The sequence below is a fragment of the Drosophila sechellia genome, chromosome 3R (assembly GCF_004382195.2).
Source record: "Drosophila sechellia strain sech25 chromosome 3R, ASM438219v1, whole genome shotgun sequence".
In the NCBI taxonomy this organism is placed as follows: domain Eukaryota; kingdom Metazoa; phylum Arthropoda; class Insecta; order Diptera; family Drosophilidae; genus Drosophila; species Drosophila sechellia.
This window is the reverse complement of record NC_045952.1, coordinates 19,159,429-19,179,880: the sequence shown is the minus strand read 5'-3', so window position 1 is coordinate 19,179,880 and position 20,452 is coordinate 19,159,429. Positions and strand designations below refer to the sequence as shown.

At 43.0% G+C, this 20,452-nt stretch overlaps 9 protein-coding genes and 1 pseudogene across 11 annotated transcripts; 6 read left to right on the top strand and 4 right to left on the bottom strand.

Moving 5' to 3' along the window:
- Positions 1 to 73: 73 nt before the first annotated feature.
- Positions 74 to 1,716, top strand: LOC6607148 (luciferin sulfotransferase). Its single transcript, XM_002031898.2, has 2 exons — positions 74 to 760; positions 895 to 1,716. The coding sequence occupies exons 1-2, from the start codon at positions 426 to 428 to the stop codon at positions 1,508 to 1,510; spliced, it is 951 nt and encodes a 316-aa protein (XP_002031934.1). The 5' UTR covers positions 74 to 425; the 3' UTR covers positions 1,511 to 1,716.
- A 600-nt stretch (positions 1,717 to 2,316) lies between these two features.
- Positions 2,317 to 3,459, top strand: LOC6607147 (annotated as a pseudogene).
- Positions 3,460 to 3,755: 296 nt separating this feature from the next.
- LOC6607146 lies at positions 3,756 to 5,490 on the top strand. The gene is made up of 6 exons (XM_002031896.2): positions 3,756 to 4,045; positions 4,098 to 4,334; positions 4,395 to 4,535; positions 4,592 to 4,747; positions 4,804 to 5,259; positions 5,322 to 5,490. Exons 1-6 carry the CDS (start codon positions 3,830 to 3,832, stop codon positions 5,445 to 5,447), a joined length of 1,332 nt encoding a protein of 443 aa, XP_002031932.1. The 5' UTR covers positions 3,756 to 3,829; the 3' UTR covers positions 5,448 to 5,490.
- LOC6607145 lies at positions 5,449 to 6,475 on the bottom strand. 2 transcript variants are annotated; one of them, XM_002031895.2, is made up of 2 exons: positions 6,022 to 6,475; positions 5,449 to 5,901 (listed from the first exon to the last, which is right to left on the bottom strand). In XM_002031895.2, exons 1-2 carry the CDS (start codon positions 6,456 to 6,458, stop codon positions 5,460 to 5,462), a joined length of 879 nt encoding a protein of 292 aa, XP_002031931.2. In that variant the 5' UTR covers positions 6,459 to 6,475; the 3' UTR covers positions 5,449 to 5,459. The 2 variants fall into 2 exon arrangements, with proteins under 2 accessions (XP_002031931.2, XP_032577921.1); XM_032722030.1 differs by having other exon boundaries at positions 5,864 to 5,901; positions 5,965 to 6,475.
- On the bottom strand, positions 6,454 to 7,220 carry LOC6607144. Its single transcript, XM_002031894.2, has 2 exons — positions 6,991 to 7,220; positions 6,454 to 6,923 (listed from the first exon to the last, which is right to left on the bottom strand). The coding sequence occupies exons 1-2, from the start codon at positions 7,173 to 7,175 to the stop codon at positions 6,521 to 6,523; spliced, it is 588 nt and encodes a 195-aa protein (XP_002031930.1). The 5' UTR covers positions 7,176 to 7,220; the 3' UTR covers positions 6,454 to 6,520.
- A 507-nt stretch (positions 7,221 to 7,727) lies between these two features.
- LOC6607143 lies at positions 7,728 to 9,160 on the top strand. Of its 2 annotated transcripts, none has more exons than XM_032722544.1 (5): positions 7,728 to 7,940; positions 8,007 to 8,094; positions 8,389 to 8,460; positions 8,525 to 8,713; positions 8,783 to 9,160. In XM_032722544.1, the coding sequence occupies exons 1-5, from the start codon at positions 7,801 to 7,803 to the stop codon at positions 9,005 to 9,007; spliced, it is 714 nt and encodes a 237-aa protein (XP_032578435.1). In that variant the 5' UTR covers positions 7,728 to 7,800; the 3' UTR covers positions 9,008 to 9,160. The 2 variants fall into 2 exon arrangements, with proteins under 2 accessions (XP_032578435.1, XP_002031929.1); XM_002031893.2 differs by having other exon boundaries at positions 7,730 to 7,940; positions 8,768 to 9,160.
- Positions 9,161 to 9,370: 210 nt separating this feature from the next.
- LOC6607142 (ATPase H(+)-transporting accessory protein 2) lies at positions 9,371 to 11,322 on the top strand. The gene is made up of 3 exons (XM_002031892.2): positions 9,371 to 9,495; positions 9,719 to 10,071; positions 10,337 to 11,322. Exons 1-3 carry the CDS (start codon positions 9,453 to 9,455, stop codon positions 10,901 to 10,903), a joined length of 963 nt encoding a protein of 320 aa, XP_002031928.1. The 5' UTR covers positions 9,371 to 9,452; the 3' UTR covers positions 10,904 to 11,322.
- A 52-nt stretch (positions 11,323 to 11,374) lies between these two features.
- Positions 11,375 to 13,692, bottom strand: LOC6607141. Its single transcript, XM_002031891.2, has 2 exons — positions 11,815 to 13,692; positions 11,375 to 11,754 (listed from the first exon to the last, which is right to left on the bottom strand). The coding sequence occupies exons 1-2, from the start codon at positions 12,474 to 12,476 to the stop codon at positions 11,616 to 11,618; spliced, it is 801 nt and encodes a 266-aa protein (XP_002031927.1). The 5' UTR covers positions 12,477 to 13,692; the 3' UTR covers positions 11,375 to 11,615.
- A 90-nt stretch (positions 13,693 to 13,782) lies between these two features.
- Positions 13,783 to 15,660, bottom strand: LOC6607140 (tryptophan--tRNA ligase, cytoplasmic). Its single transcript, XM_002031890.2, has 4 exons — positions 15,364 to 15,660; positions 14,875 to 15,286; positions 14,237 to 14,816; positions 13,783 to 14,164 (listed from the first exon to the last, which is right to left on the bottom strand). The coding sequence occupies exons 1-4, from the start codon at positions 15,557 to 15,559 to the stop codon at positions 14,060 to 14,062; spliced, it is 1,293 nt and encodes a 430-aa protein (XP_002031926.1). The 5' UTR covers positions 15,560 to 15,660; the 3' UTR covers positions 13,783 to 14,059.
- Positions 15,661 to 16,134: 474 nt separating this feature from the next.
- Positions 16,135 to 19,260, top strand: LOC6607139 (vacuolar protein sorting-associated protein 16 homolog). Its single transcript, XM_002031889.2, has 9 exons — positions 16,135 to 16,190; positions 16,261 to 16,450; positions 16,500 to 16,770; positions 16,828 to 17,516; positions 17,570 to 17,697; positions 17,756 to 17,904; positions 17,961 to 18,244; positions 18,311 to 18,900; positions 18,963 to 19,260. Exons 1-9 carry the CDS (start codon positions 16,135 to 16,137, stop codon positions 19,105 to 19,107), a joined length of 2,502 nt encoding a protein of 833 aa, XP_002031925.1. The 3' UTR covers positions 19,108 to 19,260.
- The last annotated feature ends 1,192 nt before the right edge of the window (positions 19,261 to 20,452 follow it).

The following is a 20,452-nucleotide window of genomic DNA, read 5'->3' as shown; positions in this document are numbered from 1 at the left end:
AAACTGTGTCATAAGGGTCATGAGATGATTATCTAATAATATTTCTAATAATAGTTGTTATCTACCGATTTTACGATCTCTTTGAAGTCAACGAACCGCAAACAAAAAGCCATCCAACTACAGTCAAACTTAGCTAAGTGAGATCACTTCAAATAATCAGACCAAGTAATGCACTTGAGACAATTTCAAGATTTTCAGGATTTTCACTTTAATGATTTTCAATTTTAGTTATTCAGGCAGTTATTGAAGCCTGAATTCACCTTACAAGAGCTTTTTTGCTGCACAAACCAGTTCGTGTTGGTGGAAACCCCCAAAGGCAATTTTCATTTCACTGCCTCGTTTCAGCTTGCACTTGCCACTCGACTTGACTTTGGCTTCATTGTGCTTTGGTTTTTTGGCCAAAACAGTTGGAAGATATAGGAGCCATGCAGCTGATCTATCGTGAACTTGAAGCGGACATACTCCGACGCACTAATGCCGTCTTTCCGGCCCAAAATTGCTTTGTTGAGGTGCTACCCGATCAGTTGATCATTCCCAGGAAGTATGTGGAGCTGGGCGAATCGATTCGATCGCTTCCCGTTTACCAGGACGACGTGTGGATGGTGTCCTATCCACGAACCGGATCGACGTGGGCCCAGGAGATGGTCTGGCTGCTGGGTCACCAGTTGGATTACGTGGTCGCTGAGCAGGATTTGAGATTGCGTTCTCCGCTCATTGAACTGTCTGCTTTGTTCAGCACCGATCATCACGAGGCGGTGGCGTAAGTATGAAGAAACTACATATGTGTATCATTCTGAACTCATACTTGTATACTAGTGTATATAGTGAGTGAAGCGAGAAAATCCATATTCAAAAAGCTTTTTCGTCTCTTTGCACTTTCTCCTCGCCTGACAGCCAAAAGTTTGGCAATACCGTGGATCTGGTTCGCAATCTGCCACGCCCACGCTTTGCACGCTCCCACCTGTCCTGGCATTTGCTACCCGAGCAATTTGAGACGGTGAAGCCGAGGATCGTATACACCGCTCGAAATCCCAAGGATCTTTGCGTCTCCTACTATCACTACTGCAAGTTGCTGCACGGCATCAATGGGGACTTTGAGCAATTCGTGGATCTTTTTCTTGATGGGCACACACCGATGGGATCCTATTGGAGGCACGTGCTGCCCTTTTGGAAACGTAGCCAGGACGATAATGTGTTGTTCATCAAGTACGAGGACATGGTCAAGGATCTGCCCAGTGTGGTTCGCCGCTGTGCCAGATTCCTGGGCGTGCACAGTCTCCTCGATGTGAGCACTTTGCAGAGATTGTGCGATCACCTCACATTCGACAAGATGCGGGCGAACAAGGCGGTGAATCTGGAGAAGGTGCTTCCGGAATCCTCTTCCAAGTTCATACGGAACGGCAAGATCGGGGATTGGCGCAATCACATGGGCAATGAGATGTCGGAGCGCTTTGATGAATGGAGCGAGAAACATATGCGTGGTGCCGGATTAAAATTTGACTACGAGTGAAAAACCCCGCTTGCCTATAATATTCTTTTGTGTTAGTTAAACGATTTGTGAATAAACTTAATTGGATTGTTATTGGAGAAAAAGTAAAAATACGTTTATGGAGACTATGAATAGTTATAACCAGACTTATGGGTTACTTACCCGTACATTAAATTAAATTGAAATTTTTTTTAAATTTCTTTCCTTTAAAAACTTCTTCCAGTGTCTAGTTCTTATCAACATCTAAAGCTCTTAAAAACATAAGCTTTAAAATTAAGAAGGCTTGTGTTTAAATCTGAGACCACCAGTCTTTTCTATACTGCTCTTGCGAGCACTACAAAATTCAGTTCTCTAAAACTCAAAGTGAATCAAAATTCCTTAAAATTAAAGTTGGAAACGAGGTATTTATGAACAGAACACGATCTAAGAGCCCAAAATCGTATAGAACTATTATCATTATAAAGTTAGATAAAGGCAATTTTATTATTGAACAAAATAAATAGGTATTCTTTCTTGGAATATGTATATGCAACTAATTTTATAACGTCACTAATTTTGGAAGAAATGATTCATCTCCATTTTAGTGATAAGACTTCACGCAAATTATTTTCATACGAAATTTTATTATTGAACAAAATAAATAGCTATTCTTTCTTGGAAAATATGCAAGTAATTGTATAACGTCACTAATTTCGGAATAAATTATTCATCTCAATTTTAGTGATAAGACTTTACGCAAATTATTTTCACACGAAATTAAAAGAAGCATCGATGAAATTTTTACATTAAGACAATTATCTTGTTTAATTCCAATAAAAATTTCTGACTCATATTCCAGATAAAAATGAACGGATTCTTAAGACTATTGGTCTTAATTTGTGCTGTTTCAAAACTGAGCGCCCAAATATTAAATGATTCTGAAGAAGAAGAAAATGTGAGATGGAACCTTTTAAAAGTTTTTGGTGAAAGTCCAAAAAGTGTGCACGATTCTACAAATTGCCAGTGTGTGCCTTATAACCAATGTTATCCAGCATCGTATCGTATTTTGGATATTCAAGAGATCCACTGTCCATATATGAGGATATTATGTTGTCCCTTCAATAGATTGCGTTCAATCTCGAGCCCAAAGCCAAGACGAGGCTGTGGAATTCGCAATGTCGGTGGTTTAAACGATATCGGATATGGCATTCAGTATAAATCCGAATTTGGCGAATTTCCCTGGACAGTGGCTGTCCTGAATTCCGGTAACTATTCCTTTGCAGGCACACTTATTCATCCGCGGGTGGTTTTGACCGCCGCCCACAGAGTTCAAAATTTGGGAATTTATACGGTTCGTGCTGGGATATATTGGAATTAAAATCCAATTCTGAGTTTCTACATGCTCAAGAGATAAGGGTGCAAAAAATTATAGAGCATCCCACATTCAGTCCAGTCAGCTTTGAGAATGATGCGGCACTTCTAATCCTCAAGCAATCGTTCGAACTGAACGATCATATCAATGTGATATGTCTACCTGACCAAGGAGCTGCTCCACCACCCACCTCAGTGTGCTATGCCAATGGATGGAGCAAGAATGAATACGATGACTCGGTCCGATACTCAACCAGGATGAAACGGATTCCACTGCACATTGGCAAGTGTATCGATCGATCATCAATCTTTGGACAGACGATTTACCCGCACACATCCTTCCTATGCGCTGCAGGCCTGCGAAGCCTGTATATAGGCGATGGCGATGGTGGTGGACCGCTGGCCTGTCCCCTTGAAAATCCCCGGGAAAATCGCTACCAGCTTAGTGGCATTTTGTCGTTAAAATTCGTCAATTTGGAAGGGCTCGTGTCCGACGTATCCTCGATGCGAAGTTGGATTGACCAGGAAATGACTGCCAATAATTTTGATAAATCTTACTATACCGCCTGATTAAGCCAATTACAAAAATATTTAACTGTTTAAATAAATAAAAAAATATAAGCAAAACATAGATGTTCTTTTTGTAGTGAAAATAATAAATAAAAATAATAATATAATAAATCAGTACAAATGCTATATTTGACTTGAATTATTAAAGAGGGTGCCATTGCCATCTGTATTTCCTGTTCTTTTAATACTTGTGAAAATAAAATGTATTTTTTTTATGTTCGTCACTAACATACAACTAAATTTTTTTCTTTTTAAAAATAAGTATTGTGACGAACGCATTTCTACTAACATTTTCACATCTGCTAAAAGTTATCTAAACACTTCTGTTAAATCGATAGTTTCTGAGTGTTATCGGATTTGGCCGGCTTTTCTGTTTACTTTTTGGATGCTATATAATTTTAAAGAATTTCGGAAAACAATATGACATGCGATGATACCACCGAAGCGCTCGCCACCCACATGTGTGAGCTGTTGGAGTTCTATATGCTGCCGGAGCTGAAGGAGGACCTGGACAACATTCAGCTGGAGACGTCGCAATTCGACAGCTACCATTCCCTACTTATTCAGGATCTGCCAAAGCTCTACGATTTGGTGCAGGAATTCCTCCAGAAGAGTGGCGATGCAGGACACGAAAAGGTTGTGCTTTGCAAACATTCAATTCTACAACTACAATCTATTTTACTTTCAGCTGAGATTCAAGCTCCTCCTGCTGATTTGCGAATTGACAGCTTCGCCTACAATTTACCAACTAAATGACGATTCTGGTAATCTCCTGAGGAATGCCAATGAGTTGGCTAGTAAGCTGTCTTCCAATTGGTGGAAGTCGACGGATGTTCAAATCCTGAAATACTACGAGAACAAACTGCACAGGGATTGCTGGAAAAGACAACTAGGAGCTGTACATGGTTTCGGCAGATATCTAGAGGTATACACTAACATACATATATATATCTAGATAGTCCAGCTTGTTCACTTACCTTCGCAGCTTCGTTACGAAAAGAAATCCACAATGCCCACCCAAATGTTGGCTTTCGCACTATCCGTGGGTCTTAATGTGCGGGAATGCTATGATACCATCTACAAGGAACTCGGGGTTAAGATCTTCTCAGTGATGTTGAAATTTAGCGTAGGTGTTAGACCACTTTAACTCCAAGACCATCAATAAAACACTCCATCCTCCAGGATTCCAAGGACATTCAGGCACTAAACGTGCACAGTGTGATCTATGACCATGCCCTAAAGGATGTGTACAACATGGACTCCATTGAAGCCATCGACTCTGTTTGGAACTGCCTGTATTTATGTCTGGATCACTTTGTAGATCTAGATGCTTTCACGGTGGGTACCTTAAAACTTACCCTAGTTACTGTACCTAAATATGATTGCAACTTTAGTGGAACCAATGCGACGACATGCTGGAGCGCCTCATTCAGAACGTGACAATGGCCTCTAGCCCTAAAGTTATAATCTGCCTGCTGCAGTATATCATCCGACTGGGATACTACTTCACCATCAATCGCAGCGATGTGGAAACTGCTTTGGCCATGGATATATGCGAATCAGATAAATTGGTAGCGTGTCGGGACATATGCCTTGCTCTAAATGTTAGCACCAGCTATCGTTGGGCCAAGGCCATCCTACAAATGCTTGTCCTGGAGTCAAGCAAGCTGCTCCAAGGTGTCGAGGTATGCACTGCGCTGTTGGAGCAACTGCTAAGATGCTATCTGGTTTGCATCATGCCAATTCCTCTGCAAGCTTTGCATCCGCACCTGCCGGAGTTTTACGGGAAGTTTGTGGCTGTACTAATGGAATGTTTGGTGGCCCACGAGAAGGCACCTCCAGTTCTAAAAGTATGTTTTCATGTCTATATATATTTTTCCGGTTACTTCTAACAGTCTCTATTTTTAACCAGCTCGTTTCCCGGTTCACCGAAGTCTTTAGGTTCCAACTGGAAATCGGGATAACCGAAACAATGCCCGCACAACTAGCAGAATTTAAAGAGGCTCTGTCAATTGTACACCTCAAGATTTGTGAATAAATATGGGGGTCTTTATGTTATATAGCGATCTAGTAAGAAGCGATATACAAATGTTGCCAAAACTGTATGTGGGATAAGGGCCATTAGTGCCGGTTTCCATCCAAAAAAGAAGCCCTTGTAGCCATGTTTTCGGATAATTTTCTGATACAGATATGGATAGGAAGTGCGGCCATAGTGTGAGGATTCGTTTAAAGTTAGCGTAGCCAACGCATCCACTGGTGTCATAATGACTGTGATAATACTGCCTGTTAGCGCCATAGTTATGAGATCGCTAAGCCACGGCTCGTCGAGTCTGTTGAACGATGATATCATTGTATGGACCTGATCACTAATAGGAGTATACAGCACGGCCACGGCTGTGCTACTAAGCGAGTTTATCTTCCAACCGGTAAATAGGTAAGTAAATCCTCCCTTTGCGTACATACATTTGAGTCCTCTCCAAAAATTTCGATAGCTACAAAAAAGGGTTAACTTTCATAGCTTTGGAAGATTAAAAGATACATATATAGGTATTTACTGGTTTCAAAATTAAGCCGGAAAATGCCTATTTATGTTTATTCGGCCATATTCATACTTGCGCCTCTCGTAGGATCCGCGCGTAAGATCAGCCTGCCGAATGACCGCCAGCTTGGCGAACGGTGTTGCCAATACGCCGCCCCAAAATCCGGTTAAACCCAGGACCATGCTAGTGTTATACGGCTGCACCATTAGGACGTACTTGTTATCCTGTAAGTTGTAGAACAATGTGTACGTTGACATCGTGTGAACAGTACAGCGAAGACAAGCAGCCACAATGCCGTAATAAAATCCGGGTAATCCATGACGGGCCATCAGCCGCAACATATGGTTTATGCTTAAACGGCTATGGTGGATTACGTTCGCCTGCATATTCACACGAACTAGCTCCATGGGATGCGACAACAGTTGGGCCGTAGTCTTAATCAGCAAGCCGACATAGACGGGCATCTTTATGAATTGTTCAATCGAACTCCCCGCATCACTATTATTCATTATCTAAATAAATTTGTATATTCTCAAGAAATTTAAAATGTAGTGTACTTAAAAAGCTTAGGCTACTCGCATTCAGCACGCAGTTTGGCGATCTCCAGCTGTGTCTTTTTCGCCTCCAACAAGGTGACGGTGCGTTTCAGTTCGGATATCTCGTTCATCTTGGTAAAGTACTCGGATTTGACCACTAGGTACTCCGTTTCCGCCTTGATCAGATCCTTCTGCAGTCGATTGGCGTCGGATGACGGGATCACCAGTTGATCCAGATCGGTCAAGTAGCTCACCAAGTTGGATTCCTGATTGCGTGCACTGCTATCATCCTCGTCGATCAGTTTGTCCAGTAGAATACTCGAAGTGAAGTCAATTGTGGAGCCGGAAGAGCTCTGTTCTGCCGGAGCGGCTTCCGTAGACTCCAACTTAATACCGAACTCTGCGGTGAGATCCTCCCGGAACTTGAGACATGACTTCCTGTAGCCACATACATACATTTAACGGACTGTACTTGCAAATGAGCGGGAAAAATTATGATACATACCTATGGATAATCAGCCTGTCAATGCTGGTGTTCGACTGGCATTTCCGACAGTGGGTGCACAGCGCCCGGTACTTCTTCGGCTCCCCATCCTTGCCACCCTTAAACGCGGGTAGAAAGCCAAGTTTCTTCCAAGTTTCATCCTTCGAAAGGCCCGAGGGTCGCTTGGCCTTTTTTGCTTGCGACATTTTTACATACGGTTTGTGTTAAATTACGTGACAGTGTTGCTGCTGTAAAGTCAACCGATGTATCGATGACATGCTATCGACTTCTATCGATGGTCGCTGGTATTTGAATATTAATTATATGTTTACTTTCTAATCATCTGCGAAATGACTGAATTGTAAAAAATGACTTTGTCTTCCTAAAAATTCGTTACTCATTAAAAACAAATTTTTGAAAAGAATAAGTTTATGGTGTTTCGCTTAGAAATATAAGATTTAAGTGCTTTCATTATGTTTAATATTTAACTTCGAATATTTAACGATTAATTTAGACTATATTGAAGAGCGTTCATATATACAAACGCATATAAGTAAAATTAAGAAGCAAAACCTTTAAAAGCTTACTACTTCACCCGTATATGCATAGATATACATTAAAATATATAATCAAATTAATTCTGATCTCTATTAAATATCGTTTTGACAAAAAGAACCGCATCGAACTGATCAATCCCAAAATTGTTCTATCGATATGTCGATATATGTCTATCGTATGCAAGCGTGGATTTTACATGCATCTGTAGTGAAGCCATTTTTATTTGCATCGTGTATAGTACATTGGAACTTACTGCGATTGTTGCATTTTAAAATGCCCAGAAAGAAGTCAGAGGATTTTTACAGAACCCACGGATTTACCGCCAATTTGGAGAATGGCAAATACTCTGCCACCTGTCATTTCTGCGAAAAAGTACTCCAAAATACGGCGCTATCCCGGCTATCGTTACACAGGTAACCATACAAGCATACACCAAACATTGTGTTTACATGCGTCAAGTAATTCTTATTAAATTGTAGGCAAACCTGCGATGCCCGGCGAAGTAGAAGCGCTGTAATGTACACTTCTGCCGACGAGAAGGATCATGACGAGGCTCCCAGGATTAAGGTAATTCGATGCTTCCAATGTGGATACATTGGATGTATGTATATGTCTGGTCTAGGACTCCAGTGGACAAATGCACTTCAAAATAAATCCCAAAGATATTTTGCACACTATAATGTCAACCCCAAGTAATTTGACAAATATTCAGTTCAAACCTTCTCCGAATACACTCTAGTGCTTAATGATTTGACTTTTGAAATTACTACCCCATATCTTCTACATTCATATGTAAATCAAATGTTACTTATTATAGAACACTAATGCTTACACTCAAAAAAAAATATATTTTTTATGTAGATCCAGAAGATTTCTGGCGATGATGATGGCGGCTTGGATAATGCCAACGAAGGAAAGGAGATCATTGTTAAGGTACACAGTTGGAAAATGCGTTAATTAAATCAAATACTTGCATTATGGTTATTATTTATTCCAGATACAACAAATTCTGGACGATGCTGACGAGGCTGAGGCACCCAAAGAGCAACCCAGAGTGAAACGGGAAATTCGGAAAAGGAAGCTGACCAAAACGGAAGAGTCTGGCGAGCAAAATTTGGAATTTGAAATTTCCAACGTTGAGATAAAAAATCCCGAATTTTCTGAGTACCTGGACGAAAGCAAAGAAGTAAATATTCACAATTTGCCAAGTATCTAAGACATTTTAACGCTTATCGAGCAGCATTACATATTGCAGCAAAACCCGGATGACTTGGCCAATGGATCGGCGACGATCATCGAGGCCAGGCCAAGAAATGGCTTAGCTGCATTGCGAGCAGAAAAGGTGCGAGCCGAGATCAGTCAGTTCCAGAGTAAGACCAAGTTTCTCAAAACGGAAACAGACAATCTGAAAGTAGAGCGCACACTGACTTTGCTTAAGATTCAGAAGCTTCGACTGGAAATCGACGCCCTACGCGATTAAAATGTATTTTAACTATAGATAACTTTGAAATGTTAAAATGTCGAAAATGTTCTAAAACGTCTGTCTTAAATTCAAGATTTAAATCTTAAATTCATAGTTTTATTACATTTAACTTTGTAAAGGTGATTACAAAATAAATTATTTTAAGCCTGATTACTGAAATCTTTTTATTAAATAATCGTTAATGCAATGCTTAGAAGTGTTATTTAAAATCGATGTAGGCACACATAAATATTACTTACATAAAAATTAATGAATTAATGAAAACTATAAATACCAATACAATCGATAGTTTGCACTCCTCGACAACCCTACTGATACCCATTCGATAACTGCCCCCAACAACCCTGTTCATCACATGATAGTCAGGGAGATATCGGGAAAGAGAAAAGGTTTTCTTTGCAGTCGTTCGTCATATGATTAAAAGTCCAGCGGAAAACTGAAAATGTTGAGAGTTTTCGTGATTTTCTCGCTGTTTATAGCGGCCAGTAAGTAGATCTGTCATCAATAATCAAGCGAAATGCATGCGCACCAAGTGTGAAGCAACCAGAAAGTGGATATTCTGTACTCATCGATTCCCGTTTGGGGGTGGTGACACCCAGAACTCGGGACTCCAAAGAGCTCCCCACATGCATGCGCAGAATCTTGGACAAAGGAGACGAATATGTTAGATTCTACAGAGCTTATGAGCAAATTCTTCCTATTTTGCAGTCAATGCCTCTGGCGAATTCACCGTGCTGAACCGTCCCAAGGCAATTAGTTTCAAGGGCAACGATGCACTGGAAAGCCACTACGTTGGTGATGTGCTCTACGCTTCCATGGGCAACGCCGTCAGCGGCGACACCAACTGGAACGGCCTGACCATCAACGATCCCTTCAACCTGGCCAAGGGCGTCATTCTGGTGCATGTCCAGGGCATTGGTCACGTGACCACCGCCGGCAACGTCAAGACCTACGAGCTGACAGGCTCCGGAACGGACGCCTCTCTGAACGCCCTGGCCGCCGAACTGGAGGCAGCCAACGAGCCCGTCTGCGATATTAACTTTGAGCAGTTTGACGATGGCGTAAGTGGTGTCTTAAAGGGGTAAAGCACATTTCAGTTATCAAATTTGCCAAACCGCATTAAGTGGCTGAAAACATGATCTTAACATTAAAGTTCGTTTAAAGGCGCTTCTCTACTATAACTTCCCAAACGTAAATCTTCAACATTATGGATAGTTACCTTCATAAATTAATTAATCACATGATTTATAGAGTGAATCATAGTGCCTTCCCCCTTACGCATCTAAAATAGAGACCTATGTATAATTAAACGCATATTTTTTATAGGTTCAAGCCTGGAAGTCCTGCTTCGGTGATTTCGAAGCCCCAGCCGCCAAGCCCACCAAGCACCTGAACCCCTCTCTGCACACCGCTGACAAGCAGTTCCTGCAGGAGGTTGGATTCATCAACAGTGCCGCCGATCATCTGGCTGAGATGGCCAAGCCCTCGAATGTCCTGATGCTGCGCGTTTCCGTCGATGGAGTGGCCAAGGCTCATGGCGAGAAGTCCGTGGCCGTGGATGAGGCCAACAAATTGCTGTCGGCCGCTATCAGCCGCCTGCTTGCTGCCTCCCAGAAGTCCAGCGACTCGGTTCTGTTTGTCCAGACCACGGAGAAGGACGTGGCAGCATCGCGTGCCAAGCGTGACACCATTGCCGCTTCCACCACCAATCCCTACAACTTGGCCGTCTACTACGGCAGCGACTACCCGGTGATCTTCAACATCATCCTGTGGTTCATGGTCGTTTTCGGACTGTCGCTGCTGGCCATCTGCTATGCCATCGCTGCCATGGATCCCGGCAGGGACTCCATCATCTACCGCATGACCTCCACACGCATCAAGAAGGACAACTAAGGAGGAGCAGGAGGAGTTGAGAAACGAGAGGAGCAGGAGGAGCGAGAGGAGCTTGCGATACGCTTTGTTATTTCGTCCCCCTTTTAAGTTGAAATTGGCCAACTTCTACTTCAATCCATCAGCGGATAAATTGTGTGTTTGTGAGTGTGCGGACAGCTGTCGCAGTAGTTGGTTTTATTATCTATAAATAAGTATTAACAAACTTATCAGTTTTCGATGCAGTTGCGGGCGTCGCAACAATTCCATAGCAATTTGTTACATTTTCCTGTTTTGTTGTACTTTTTAGGTTTATATATATACGAATATGCACAACATACTCGCCAAGTCAGTCAGTTCTTCAAACGATTCATCATATGTAAATTACCAAAATGTGAAGTGTTGAAAAGTAAAGCTAAATATATATAGCCTAAAAAGACAAAGTTGCGTCTGGTTTCTTAATCTAGTTATTGGGGCAAATAATAATATATATCATAGGTGTTATTCTTGATAATTTATTCAATTATTGCACTTATAAAAAGGTTAACATGATAAACTAATATAAAATTAAAGCTAATAAAATTTTTTCTTTTTAAAATCGTAAATTTTAGCGAATTTCTATGCACCTTTACTTCTAAAGGTTCATGGAATGACTTTGGCAAACTGCGGATATAACATAACATAAGTTTTTAGTTGATTATTTAAATGAATTCCCTTAGATATTCGTTAATTTAAATTACGCTCCCCAATGATCGTTGCCATTATCATAGGGTGAACTACTTCCGCCGCTCCAGGCACAGCATCCACTGCCATTTTGGCCCACGGAGCTCTCCCGGAGCATGGCCTGCAGGTGATTGATGTAGTTGATGGCAATCCTGGATAGGGAAATATAAAATAAATATATTACTGAGCTCTACGCAGATAATTTCACTTACCTCAAACTCTCGATTTTCGAGTACTTTTTCCCATTGGGCTTGGATATGGGCAGCTTGGAGCGCAGTAAGTCAAAGGCTCGGTTCATGTCCCGCATCCTGGTTCTTTCCCGATCGCAGGCGGTGCGTCGGTAGTCCTTCTCCATTTGCAGCGCCTTCTCCCGCCAGGCAGGATTGTGCTCCTTGGCGATGTCCACCTCAGTGCTATTGGCTATACTACCGCCGGTATAGCTCATATACATGGGCGGAGGCACCAGCTCACTGGGTTTGTTGTACTCCAGGCCCACTGGCGAACCGGTGGCCACCTGGCCAGCATGCCACATCGACACTGGCTGAGGTATGACGCTATAAGTGGGTGGCAACAGACCCATATTGTGCGCTTCCTTCTCGTAGCCACCCATCAGGTTGTCGCTGTGCGGATGAGTTGGCGCATATGCCAACAAGCCTGCTCCATCCGCGGTTAATGTGTAGTTGAGACTAACTGCCGGACAATTTGACGATTGAGGGGCACCGAGCTCTAGAAGAACGGGCTGTTCCGATGATTCCGCCTCGCCTTCGGATCCACCGCTCAAATAGGGTCCACCCGTGGAGGCTGACACGGGCACCAGAACTGACGGTGGATCACCCGGTACGCCGGCCGTGGAGCTCAGCAGTTGATCCGTCATCGCTTAAGCCGCTTTTCGAATGACCGATCAAGAGTTCTGGCCGGACTGCGGCAGGTTTACCTGGACTCGGTTGGTTCTTTTTTAGCTTGTACCTTTTTGTTTTGCTTACTTTTAGTGCATTAGAGACGACTCTGGCAATCGTGATGAATGGCTCACCATCGATCCATCGATTTGAGACGTGACTACTCATCCGGGGTTGATGAGGGCCACATCTCGTCTAGTTCAAGAGGCTACCGCTTTGTACGTGTGTCAACAGGTGATCTATAGGGGACCAACTTGTCGTCGAGGGTCCTTTTGTCCCATCCAATCGCTGTGCAAACAAAGCGGCTTAATTTCCTCGCTATTGTCCGATCGATCCGACTCCGACGGCAGCGGATGGTGATCGAGGCGCGTGTGGCAGGCTGGAGTTGCGTCCGACTTATGTCGGATCCCTCCCTGGGATCAGCGATCGACGATCGTCGCCACAACTTCAGTTTGAGTTTTTCTTTTCGATCGTCGCTATGTACAAACACCCACACTGGAGATCAGCCCATATGTAAGAGTGTATTTTCGACGCATGTAAACACAAGTGTTTTGACTTAATTAAAAAATACACACATATCCATATAGCCAGTTATGAATATAGGTTCGTCTATATGAAGGTAAGAAACCTAAGCCTGGCCAATCTAGCTACGAACTTCGCCCAATTCTAATTTCAAACTAATTCGGTTTCTCTCAAGTCAATGAAAAACAGTGATCGCCAGCTAAGTGCTCTTATAATCCTATTAAAAATTATATTATGTACCATATATTATATATTCCATACCTATTTTTATGATTACTGCAAGTTTCTTTATTCTAAAAAGGTTGATTATTTTAGTCATTTTTCGCTTTTTGCTTAAAAGACTGAAATATTGAGCACAGTAACCATTAATACTAAATCTCTTTTTTCATGGTAATAATTTAGAAAATTTTTTTTTCTACCGAAACTTCAGAATTCATAAAAATATAACCGCAAGGGGAAAACAAGAAGAATATCTACTGATAGCCCGCGAAATTCAATTCATCGGGTTACCAGAAAAAAAAAAACAACACAACTAGAAGTGAGAAAATTACTTACATTTTTGCGAAGTCTAGAGTTATTTTGCTAGCTGGCTAACCAGAGAGGCACCTTTGCGCGGAATCGGAAATGAATATGAGCAGAGTGTAGTTTCTAGGGAAACCTAGAGAGTTGCTTTGTTTCTCTCCTTGGCTGAACGTTTCGGGTTTCCAGGAAAATTTATAGACTTGCTAACAACTTCCCAAATGTGGGTCACTGCGGTGGCAATTGCAAATCGAAGCCGAAGTTTATTGTTTTCTGCTTTATAAAAATAAACACGCTGTGTAAAAAATAAAATAAATAGCGAGTACAACGATGCATTAAGTGGGCGCCACACGGACTCAGAGCCAAGGCATAGATCAATTCTGTATAGCTATTTACATAGGAGTGCCTTAGTCGGTTCGGTGTTGAACTAATTTCGCTTAGTTTGATTTAAGTTAAACATATAAACTTGTAGTAAGAATCGATGTCAAGCAAATGCAGGTACCTCAACTCGGCTGCCGTTCTAACTTCCGAACTTCAGGGGTCGCAGTTCGAAGTACTTGTCCAGCACTTCGTCCGTAACCAGCTTGCGGGCGGCCTGATGCTGTTCCACAATGGGTGTGAGCGTCTAAAAAGTTAATTTGAGCGCACATTAATTACAATGATTTTGAGAAGATTGTGGCATCACCATTGCACTTACCTCAACTGCCAGCTTCTTGATCTCGCCCGTGAGCATTTCGCCTTTGCTGTAAGCCACTCTCACCTCCTCCAACTTGGCATCGTCCTCCAGGAAGAACTTCAGCAGCTGATAGGACACATCAACCTCCGGCACTCCGCCCAGCTTGCGGTGTTCCTCCACAGTTACGCGTCCTCCGGAGAAGGCGTACTTGTTGATCTTGTTCTTAATCTGCTTGGGCGTGTCCGTCAGGAAAACAGCCGAGTTCAGGTCGCTAGCCGACATCTTCGTCTTGGCACCCTGCAGCGCCGGGAAGAAGGTCGAATGGATGAGCGCGCATTTGGGAAAGCCAAGACGTGGAGCCACATCGCGAGTCATGCGGAAATATGGGTCCTGATCGATGGCGCACGGGATGAGGCAGTGCACCTTCCTGTTGCCGAAGATGAAGGGGAAGGTGCTGGAAATCGCGGGAGCTGCTTGAGCGGCTGGGAAACCAATTTTGCCAATGATGTCTGAATCCCCGAAGCCAAAGATGCCCTTCACCTGATTGAAGGTAACGCACTTCTGGATGCGAATGATGTTCTGGTACATGGCAGGACATTTGCTGTAAGCAACGGATATATGATAAATTGTACAGGTAAAAAGCAAATGGATTAACTTACCCCACGAATTCCAGGTTGTTGAAAATGAACGTCTTATTTACATCGAATCCCATGGCCACAATATCCTTGGCGTTTTCACGTCCAAGCTTGATGGCATCCTCCACTTTCAGATCCTTCCACAAGGTCTTCTCGTCGTCGGTCAATTGAATAACCAGCGGCACATCGAAGGTCTCCTGCAGCCACTTGGTCATGATGAAGGGCACCAGGTGGCCCACGTGCAGGGATCCGGAACTGGGACCGCGACCAGTGTACAAATAGAATGGTTTGCCCTGTTCGCGCAGTGTGAGAATCGTATGCAGATCCCGGTGCGAGAAGAACATGCCCCTTCGGATGAAGTGGTGGGCGGGCTTCCCCGTGATTTTCTCGAAACGCGCGATGAGCTCCTCATCGATTTTGCTGGAGCCAAAGCGTTCTGCAACGTGTCAACATGAGGAGATTAAATCAGTTGATTAACTACATTGATTAATTGCTCTGCGAATGTCTTCTTACTTATCAGCTTATCATAGTCGACGCCCGCGTCGTTGCTGCTGGCCACATTCCACGGATCCACAACATCTTCTGTGGGTGCAGTGGCTCCCTCCTGTGCCTGGGCATCCGTTCCCGTTCCCACGGGTTCTGCGTCCGGTTTTCCATTCAGTGTCAACGCCTCCACGCCCTCCACAATCGTCTCCTTGGTGTCAGCCATTTCGTCAGTCTGATTGTTAAGAATTTAACAGATAATTTAATACTGGCCACTGAAATTCGGCCCTTCACATGTGAAACGAGGCGCTTATTAGTGTCCCAACCATCGATTACACCAGCGATTATTTGCCCTGCTCTTGTTGATGGTAATCGTTATGCTAAATTTAAAAAATAAGTTACTTCATCTTTTTTAATTTATAAATATTTTATTTATATTTTGTTTACTCTAACTTTAAAAGTAATATACTCCATAGATAATGCGTTCCTGGTTTCATATATTTATGTATTTTATTTAAAACCGTTAAGCATACATTTTCAATAATATTTAAGGTATTTACTAATAAAAAGTTAATCGGCCTTAAAATTAAAAAAAAATGTAATTGTGGAATTAAGCTAGACTCAACTGTTACAAACAACTATTAAAAATATCGATAATGAGAAATATCGATGGATTGCAAATTTGCTGTTGAGTGACAACTCTGAAAAATCAGCTGTTGCGTTGCAAACTGTGGGTGAAAAATGCAAGCGGATAAGACTAATATTTTTCAATTAAAATAAGGAACTAAGAATTCAGACAACATGCCTATCATGTACAATACGGGAGAGTGGTTCAAGGTGCGACCGGACTACTACAGGTGGGTAATTCCCAATCCATCCGTTCCATACAAACCAACTGAAGGATACGCCCATTATTCCCATTCACAGAAAAGTGGAACTGGCTACGCCCGATTGGCCGCTGGACCTGGACTTGGAGTATATGTGGGTGGAAGTGGCTCCCTATGGAGGACCACTGGCGGTCACGCGTGATCCCACGAAATTGGTGCCGGTTAAGGGTACCGCCAGACCAATGATTCGCATCTTTGACACCACCGGCAGGGAAATGGGTCACATATTGGTGAGTTTTCCAAAAGTAAGAGATATTATCTAAAGTATTTAAATCGCAGTGGAACCATGGCAAACTTATTGCAATGGGCTGGTCAGACATGGAAGAGCTTATCTGCATCCAGGAGAACGCCACCGTCTTTGTGTACGACATGTTTGGTCGGGAAAAGGAGTCCTACAGCATCGGCGATGAGGCCAGTGTCACAAAGATTGTGGAAGGCAAGGTGTTCCAGTCCTCAGCTGGCACAGGAGTGGCTGTAATGACCACATCCGGTCGGGTTTTTCTCAAACAGAACAGCAGCAAGACTGAAAGAAAGCTGCCGGATATTCCCAGTAAGAAAATCAATATCCATTGAAATCCTAAAAGAATATTATGTCATTGCTCAACAGATTCCAGCATAAACTGTTCTTGCTGGGAGATCGTAAGCGAGGGACGCAACAGCTACTGTCTGCTGGGAAGAGATCGAGAGGTCATAAAGCTGTTTCCAGGCGAAACTGTGGGAACTATTACCGCCAATCTCTTTGAGAAACCGCACGAGAGAATCATAAAGATATCTATGTCGTACAACCACCAGCACCTGGCCCTGTACACCAACACCGGTCTTCTTTGGCTGGGCAGCGTAGATATGCGGCAAAAGTATTGTGAATTCGACACCGGACGGAAAGATATGCCCCTACAAATGGAGTGGATCATGAACTCTGACAACAGCGAGGCGGATGCGGTGGTCATTTCATATCCATCATACCTCTTAATTGTAAATCGCAACGCTGATCGCAGTGACTTTCCCTACGATCCGGTGATGTTCCTTGTGGCTGAAATGGATGGCGTTCGCATAATTACTCAAAGTTCGCATGAGATAATACAGCGCCTTCCAAAATGCGTTGAGAACATATTTGCAGTGAACAGCCAGGAACCGGCTAGTTATCTCTTTGAGGCGCAGAAAAAGTTTGAGGAGAAGTCCTACAAGTCGGATGAGTATCTCAGCATGTGTCGGGAAAAGATCGATCTGGCAGTGTCCGAATGTATTGAGGCGGCTTCATATGAGTTTTGTCCGGAAACTCAAAAGAGCTTGCTCAGGGTAAGATAGTAATCAATTTCTTATATTTCTTTTAACCTCTCCATTTCTTTCAGACGGCCTACTTTGGCAAAGGCTTTATTCGAAACCACAATCCCGATGAATATATGCGAATTATGCGAATACTGAGGGTTCTTAATACCTTGCGGCATGAGCGAATTGCCATGCCCATCACCTTCAAACAGTAAGCATCGTTTAACAGTAAAATTTTATTATTGATTTCATCAATACTTTTATTTCAGATTCTCACATCTTAATACCGAGGTAATACTCAGTCGTTTGGTATTCCGCAAACACTATGCCATTGCGATACAAGTGGCCAAGCATTTAAATCTGCCCGAATCCTGGATCTTGGAACACTGGGCTTACCATAAAGTGATGAATGATCCCAGTGAGTTATTGTCTTTTTGTCCTTAGAACTGATAGTAATCAACTTTTTATTTTAAGATGATACTGAAGTGGCGCGTAAAATAACTGAAAAGTTCAAGAATCCGTCGGTCGAGGGAATTTCGTTCTGCAATATTGCGTCAAAGGCGCATCAAGCTGGACGAGATGACCTAGCCATTAAGCTGCTAGAGCTCGAGTCGCGTGCTTCGCTACACGTACCACTACTGCTGAAGATGCGCAAGTTTGATCGGGCGGTGGGCAGTGCCACACAGTCCGGCGATACAGAGTTGATAACGCAAGTGCTCCTGGAGATGAAAATGCACATGATGCTGTCCAATTTGCACGTAAGTCATTTGCTTACTCTTTGAATAAACGTGTTTAATGATCTAAAAATTTAATACTAATTCTAGATGACTATTAGGGACCATCCACTGGCTCTAAACATATACAAAAAGATAATGCGGGAATCCAACAGAGCTGGACTCTATGGCATTTACAACACCGAGGATGACCAAAAGGCAATCGCTGAGTATCACTTCCAGAATGCCATTGAAACTGAAGGATTGGAGTCGAATCTTTCGATGATTGGGAACGCCTATGCCCAGGGCCGTTGCACGTTGGAAGCGGAGCTTTGTGCGGATACCAGCCGATTGATCAAGCTGCAAAAGACTCTAAGCACCAAGTACAATGTTAGTGTAAACGGCTTATCAATACATGAGACCATTCAGGAATTGCTGCTGATCGGCGAACTGAAAGAGGCAGGGCGAATCAGAAGCGATTTTAAAGTGCCCGATCGACGGTTCTGGTGGCTGCGAATCCTCACACTTTCTAGTCAACACAAGTGGGAGGAGTTGGATAAGTTAGCCAAAAGTAAAAAGAGCCCCATTGGCTACGATCCCTTTGTCGAGGTGTGCTTAAAACAGGACAATGTAATGGAGGCGCGAAAGTATATACCAAGGTGTCGGGACAATCGCCGTGTCATCTGGTATATGCGAGCAAAGTGAGTAGCCTTATATGCTTATGCCTATCCCTTTAACTGAAGCACAACTTTCTTTTCGATAGCCTATTTAACGAAGCCGTAGATTCCGCATTCGAGCAGCGTGATGTGCACAGTCTGTTTGAGTTGCAAAAGAACCAGGCGATCGTTAACAATGGCACACTGTTGAGCAAGGTTTGCGATTGCATTGCCATGCTGGAGGGAAAGTAGTCGAAACATTCCTATTCATAAACAATTATTCATGTCTATTCGAATAGCACTAATAAGCTTATTCGGTAATGTCGATCAGGACGTGCGCTTGATAAAAGTAATTATGCTTGTAATAAATATAAATTATTTTGTAAATAAAATCCAAAAATGCAATCGTTTGCTTTAAGGTATTAAACGAAGTGTGTGTGATGCAAGAAAAGTTAGGAAGTAACCTAGTTTATTTCCTTTTCCTCACCTCTGAGTTGAAGACATAAAACTGCCATCCTGTCACACTGTCCCACTAAAAACCAACCACTGAGCCGAGGCCAGTAACTATAAACCCAGTTAACGCACACACAATTTGCTGTTGTCCCTTGCATAAGTAACTCAGCTTCGCTTGGCCCCCCGCAATTTGTAGACAATTTTGTTATACGGACCAAAAACGCGAATTCCCGATGCTCGACGCCTGTGTAAATAAAATTTATAATCAGTGCCACATCCAAGGCTCCAAGGAAGCCAAGGAAAAAGTCTACTTTTGTGACGACACTCGGCCCCGTCTTACTTTTTTTCCTTCCTATTTTCTTTTTTTGGCAGGATAGCCGGGCTCTGCAAACGCAAAATGGCGAATGTTGACGCCTTTATTGGGTTCAAAGTGTGAAAGCCGTCATGGTGCAGGGAAGGAACAGGCACAGGCACATTTGGGGCTGCCGGCCGGGCTGTAAGTAGTTGACATTGCCCCTAAACACGTTTGCCAGCCGCAGAGAAGATGAAGAGAAGAATGGGAGGCTGGAAAATGTGACTGTGGGGGAAGCCATGCTGGCAACACGAAATTCCAATTAGTCTTCATTTTAAGCAAATTTAACGCACACTCCCTTTTTATTTTTTTCACCCGGCCAATTTGAAAGCGGCAACCACATTCATACCCGTTCTGATGTCCTGGTAGCAAACATTTTGGCCACTATTTATGTGCGATTCGATGTTCGATTCGGCTGGGCCGTGTAGCCTGTAAGCCGAATTTATTTGGCAATTTTCGGGCGTTGTTTAAAAAACGCTTTTGCTGACAGTCGAAAACCATTGGTGGTTTTTTCGGCCTGCGGTTTTTCGGGCTCAACTGCGACATTTTCGTCCTGGCAGCAGATGCGTTTTCGGTTGCTAAATGTCACTCCGACATGACAGACTAAAAGTATATTGCATTTTAAAATGTCAACCTACATTTTGCCACGAAGGGATTATGCTCTGATTAATATTTTATGGATGCAGTGCAGCGGAGCTGGGCTGGCTCTGGCATAATTGAACAACCCAAAACATATCAATTTCGCGTCGATAGCCTTCAGCAATGAACAAATATTACAACACTTCGAATTGA